General features: G+C 37.7%; 1 protein-coding gene across 2 annotated transcripts in view; it reads left to right on the plus strand.

Annotated features, from left to right (window-relative positions):
* The window catches only part of ZPBP (zona pellucida binding protein), a 114,725-nt gene extending 111,642 nt beyond the window's left edge, over positions 1–3,083 (plus strand). For both annotated transcript variants that reach the window (XM_065939718.1, XM_065939719.1), the window contains exon 8: positions 2,820–3,083. In XM_065939718.1, the coding sequence (XP_065795790.1) occupies positions 2,820–2,914 (95 nt within the window). In that variant the 3' untranslated portion in view covers positions 2,915–3,083. The remainder of the gene's footprint in view (positions 1–2,819) is intronic.
* Positions 3,084–6,000: the final 2,917 nt, after the last annotated feature.

Genomic DNA, 6,000 nt, shown 5'->3' on the forward strand with positions numbered 1-6,000 from the left:
ATGGTCGTCATCTTTGTCTAGTCCTGATGTTGCACAATTCTAAGCTCCCATCCCAAGCGGTTTCCTAGTCCAGCTTCTCACCTAGGGCATGCTCAGTGTCTTATAGTTTGATCTTTATTTGCATTTCTCAAATTCTTGATTTGTTTGAGCACTATTTTGTGGATCAGTAACATATCAGTCATTGGATATTTGTGTTTCCTCTTTGGGCCTGTTGTGAGTTTTCTGTCCTCTCCTTGTTGATTGGTAGGGATTAGGTCTGTTTTCTGAGTGACGGTCCTCTGGTGGCCACATAGCTGCAACAATATCCTAGGTCTCCTGCTTGACTATTGTCACTTTTATGGTTCTTTTTATTAAGTTTTTAATTTTAATACTAAATGAATCAATTATTTTGTATTATGGCTAGTCACTTTCTTTTTAAAGAAATTAGTCCCCATCTAAAATTCATGAAGATTTTTTTCCTATATTTCCTTATCATTTCTTTATATGTTGATACTGATCAGTCATGAATGCTTCTTTCTCTTCTTATTGAAATAATAAAAATTTAATTAAGCTACTCTTTTAACTGTAGCTATGAGATATTCCATTCCCTGAGACTCAAACCTGGAAGATAATTTCACTAATTTTGCACTTTAATAATATTTTAGCATTTTTCGTCAATTTTGCTTAAGAAAGAACAAAATATTTCAGAATATATCCTAGGAGAGAGTGTTACAGATAAGGGCCCTGGTCTGGTACTCAATGGTAAAGAATCTGCCTGCTAATGCAGGAGATACAGGTTCAATCTCTTGGTCGGGAAGACCCCTCGAGAAGGAAATGGTAACCCACTCCAGTATTCTTACCTGGGAAATCCCATGACAGAAGAGCCGGGCCGTCTATAGTCCATGGGATCTCAAGAGAGTTGGACATGACTTAGTGACTAAATAATATACGTATACAGTATTATGAAAGCTTTTTAAATATAAGAATATTTATTAGAATATCATTATTTATGCCTTGATTTCGATGGGTTTATGCCAGTTTCTGTTCTGTTTGTGACAGTCATGTAAAAATATGTGTGTAAGACTTTATGCAGGCTTCTGTTCTCTATGTTTAATGATTTAACATTTTAATACCTTTGCTCAGTCTTTCCATATTTGTGCTTAAAGAAATATTAATATGTGTCTTTGAGAGAATGTGTACCATGGTCACACTCCTTTGAGAAACATTAGAAATAGATCATTAGAATTTTACCACATGCATTTTTACTTTAAATACTCTTTCTATTACTGCAGCAAATCTATCTAACTTTGTTTCCCAATTTTTTTTCCATCTGGAACACTAATTTCCAAATAAAATGTCTATTAAAACTGAGGAACTCTATGGAACCTAGAACAGAGAATACTTTCTCTGAGTGATGGTTAAGATATTTCCCAATTTGAAACAATATGTATTTTGAGAGAAATATGAAATTAAATAGTATAATATGACCCAGATCCAATCAGTGACATGTATTATTAAATTACGGTGCTAAAAACAAATCTTATTTCCTGGCCTTTGATAGCCCATCCTTAGATGTGCTCTCGTTAACATCTTTGTGACCCCTTGGCTGATGACACATGCAGTAGGAGAATCAGAGACCAAGCCCTGTTAGAGGGTGATGTCTTCCCAGAACCTTCGTGGCCGTACGCACACAGAAGAGGCGGGTGGAGACCGCAGCCTGCAGTGCACAGGGTTAGGCGTTTGTTGAGCACAGTGCTTGTCACAGACTTGCTGTTTTCTTTTCTAAGTCATCTGATTCCATCCTCACAATATCGCTCTGACTTGATCGTCATTGTACCTCTTTTAGAAATGTTCAGTTCAGTTACTTGGTCGTGTCCGACTTTGTGACTCCATGGACTGGAACACGCCAGGCCTCCCTGTCCATCACCAATTCCCAGAGTTTACTCAAACTCATGTCCATTGAGTGAGTGATGCCATCCAACCATCTCATTCTCTGTCGTCCCCTTCTCCTCCCGCCTTCAATCTTTCCCCGCATCAGGGTCTTTTCAAATGAGTCAATTCTTCAAATCAGGTGGCCAAGAAATGAGGAAGCTAGAACTAAGAGAATTGACTACTTTGCCCAGGATCCCAAACTTAGTCAACAACAAATAATGCATTTAACCCTGGTTTCTTTCTACCTTTCTTACTTCCCATCATGCAGAAGGAGCGTTGGTAACATTGATGATAGATCCTTATGTTAGGGATGACCAAACTGAGTTACATTTTAGGCTAAGTAATTTTTCTAAAATTACACTTTTAGCCCATGATAGAAATAGAATTTGAAACCAGATGACTGTTAAAAATAATCTGCAAGTCCTTCCCATATTTGCAGCTATCTTTTTACATCTGAAGCATGCTTACTATGGACCATCTGGTAGTCACATTCTTCTAGAATTTACAGGATGGCCAGTAAGCCTTCTTATGTCAACACTGTGGGATCAGTCTTGGCTTAAGCTTACATGAGGCATTTCGAGGAGTCAAACTCATAGAAACAAATTGTGGAATGGTGGCTGCCAGGATCTAGGAAAGGGGGAATAAGGAGTTTAATGGGTATAGAGGTGCAGTTTGTCCCAGATACAGAAGTTCTGGAGATTAGTTGTGCAATGATTTGAGTATACTTGACACTACTCAACTGTATACTTAAAAATAGTTAAAATGGGAGATTTTATGTTATGTGCATTTTAACACATTTAAAACCAAAAAGAAAAAAAAAAGTCTTCTTTGAAAATATATTCTCCATCTAAAGTTAACTTACGTGGCATTAGGAGACTGTTACTTATTAACTTATTTTTTATTCACAGTAATCTGCAGCCCTGGATCTTATAACTCCCGTGATGGAATTCACTGCCTTCAGTGCAATAGCAGCCTGGTGTTTGGAGCAAAAGCATGTTTATAGGCCATCATTTTGAGCTCGACGATGGTTTGTCAAACACAAAAGTTTATTTTTGAAGTATTAATATATAATAAATCACTATTATGCCAAAATTAAATGTATTAGATTTTACAAAAAAAAAAGATGTCATTTTAATTGAAATGCTGTATATCCAAATCCTTTATACACAGAACAGCCAATAATCTTTATTCATTAATGCCAGACCTACATATGACTCCAAAATATTTCTTGGGTCACTGTTTTTAAGATAGTTTCAAATATACTATATTGGGTTAGTCCAAAAGATTTTTATGATTTTTCAAAAATTGCCAATTTTGTCATTATTATGTTAACTAATCTGAGGCCACCATTTTCTTCTACAGTAATTGTAATTTCAGCTTCTTTTAGTCCTTTTCTTTAATTTTATGTGATTTTACCCCTTGCAGTTTGAACTTTCATAGCTGAAATTCACTTTTTTAAAACTCCAAGTCTTATTGTTGCAATTTTTAACTACTTTAGTTTAAGACTTAGACCCATACACACACACACCCAAACACATTATGGGTTTTTAATACAGTTCACTGTGGTGAACTTACACTTTCAGTTTAAAGTCCCTCAAATTATCTTTTTGACATTTTAGAATAGAGCAATGTGTAGGTGCCTAAATTAACATTTGAAGGACTTCTCTGGCCTGGTGGTCCAGTGGTTAAGAATCTGCCTTGCAGTGCAGGGGACACAGGTTCAATCCCTGCTTGGGGATCTAGGATCCCACATGCCAAAGAGCAACTAGCCCGCACGCAGCTGGACAGTCTCTGCTGCATGCAGCAACTAAGACCCAATGCAGCCAAATAAAGAAATGCATGTCTTTAAAAAATAAATAAATAATTCGCCATTTGAACTTTTGTGGAGACAAAGAGGAACTCAGCAGCTCCTTCCTCAACAGCCTCTCTAAGGATGAGAATCCAGCAGCTCTTTCACTCCTTCACTGTTAAAGCATCTGTGACAGGCGCTGCTCCAGCCTCCTGACACGCGCTCACCCTGGATTGCTGTGTTTGAATATGAAAAATTACCACAGATTTAGACATTAATTACAGGGAAAATACATGAGTAAACCACAGAATCAGTAGCCTCTCAGTTTTCTAGGTACTGCTTTATTATGTTTGTATCAGCTTTATACTCTCTTTGGAATGTTCCCTGTGTTTCTCTTCATCTTTCCTGAGACATGAACACATGTGAATGGCAAATGCACTCAGGTTGGACCTGGGCACAAGTGTGCAGGTCACTGGACAGTTTACAGAGGCATTTGCCGACCCTGAGGCCCTGCATGGCATTTTGAAAGGGCCACTTACTATATTATCTTCTCATTTGTTCTCCCTGTGGATAAGTGTTACCCTGGAATTCTCACACAAATACAGAGGCAAGGGAAATGACATTTCTCTGGTAGCCATAGTGGTGTTTCTTTAACAGGCCCTTTGGACTGTAATCGTCTTGTAATTGTTTTCCTATATTTTTGAGAGGTTTTTCAGGAACCTTCTTTCTACCCTTAAGTAACATGTTTCTGCTGTTTTACTGTTTGGGTAGCTTATTGTTCTTCTAGCACATGCTTTCTGTAACTCGTAAAAGACCTATTAAGTCTCCATCTGTAAAAGCAGTGCAACCTCCTCAAGTTTCCAAATTTCTACATTGTGTAATATGATTAATTGGGATACATATTCTTTCCTTTGTACTCCCTGAGTTGAGGTTAGTTTCTTCTTCTTGTTTAATGGCTCAGAGGACTTGAATTCCCCATGCATCTCTGTAAGGAGTGATCAGGATCAGCCCCCGCACTGATCAGCTCAGAAGCAGCACAGGAGTGTCACGGAGGTGTGGGCAGTGGAGGGCAGAGAGACGGGGATCCAGGGTGAGCGGAGACAGGGGCAGGGTGATTAGAGCCAGTTACAGGTTTTCACGGCACGGAGGCTGGCCAGGAACAGGACCACGCAAATGCCGGGGTGGAGCAAGGTCCGATTTAAACGTCCAGGCAGCGGGAACAGTTGGTAGAAACTGAAGCAGAGAATAAACTAGGAGAAGAAAGAGAAGTGTTCATTATTTCTCTTTCTTGGGTCCCGTAGTGAAATGCTCTTTGCCCTGTTTGATCACATATGACATTTATTTTAGTTGCCTGTATGTCTGTGTTTCACATTCAGTGACAGTCAATACCAGAGTATTCCTAGTTTCCTAGTCTTCTTCATAGCACATAGCTATGAGCTTAGTAAGTTTTCAGTTACTTAATAGATTATTAATGTCCCATCAATATAAATGACTTCCCTGGTGGCTCAGACAGTAAAGTGTCTGCCTACAGTGCGGGAGACCTGGGTTCAGTCCCTGAGTCAGGAAGATCTCCTGGAGAAGGAAATAGCAACCCACTCCAGTACTCTTGCCTGGAAAATCCCATGGACAGAGGAGCCTGGTAGGCTGCAGTCCATGGGGTCGCAAAGAGTCAAACATGACTGAGCAACTTCACTTCTCATAAATACCAGAGTATTCCTAGTTTCCTAGTCTTCTTCATAGAACATAGCTATGAGTTTAGTAAGTTTTCAGTTACTTAATAGATTATTAATGTCCCATCAATGTAAATGCTTTAAAACCAAAATAAAAGTTGCCTCTATCATATTGACAGGTTGTGGAATGTTGAGAGTTGTAAGCAGTTGACAATGTGTATGATAAAAACTATAAACTAATTCCTAAGATAGATTGTTGACACAAGGCAGTTTCAGTGTTTATTATTTTTGTTAATATCAAAATAATATCTTGCATTTATATAATGACTTATTTTTATAGAAACTTTTCTTAAATTACATAATCTGATGTTTCCATTAACCTGTGAAGTTATGGCAAATATGATTCCATTTTGTATTTTAGTTTTTAGATTTTTTTCTCATTATAGATGTGTAATATGTACTCATTTGGCAATATGTAATATTGGTCCAATAATTTCACTTAAAGGACACTATCCAAAGGAAGCAGATTAGAGATCAGGTGAAATATTCCATCTAGGGTTACTAATAATAAAAATGGAATTAATAGAAATTATCTACAAGAGCAAAATGGTTAAATAAATTGTGTTGTTT

Source organism: Muntiacus reevesi, chromosome 6, assembly GCF_963930625.1.
Source record: "Muntiacus reevesi chromosome 6, mMunRee1.1, whole genome shotgun sequence".
Taxonomy (NCBI): domain Eukaryota; kingdom Metazoa; phylum Chordata; class Mammalia; order Artiodactyla; family Cervidae; genus Muntiacus; species Muntiacus reevesi.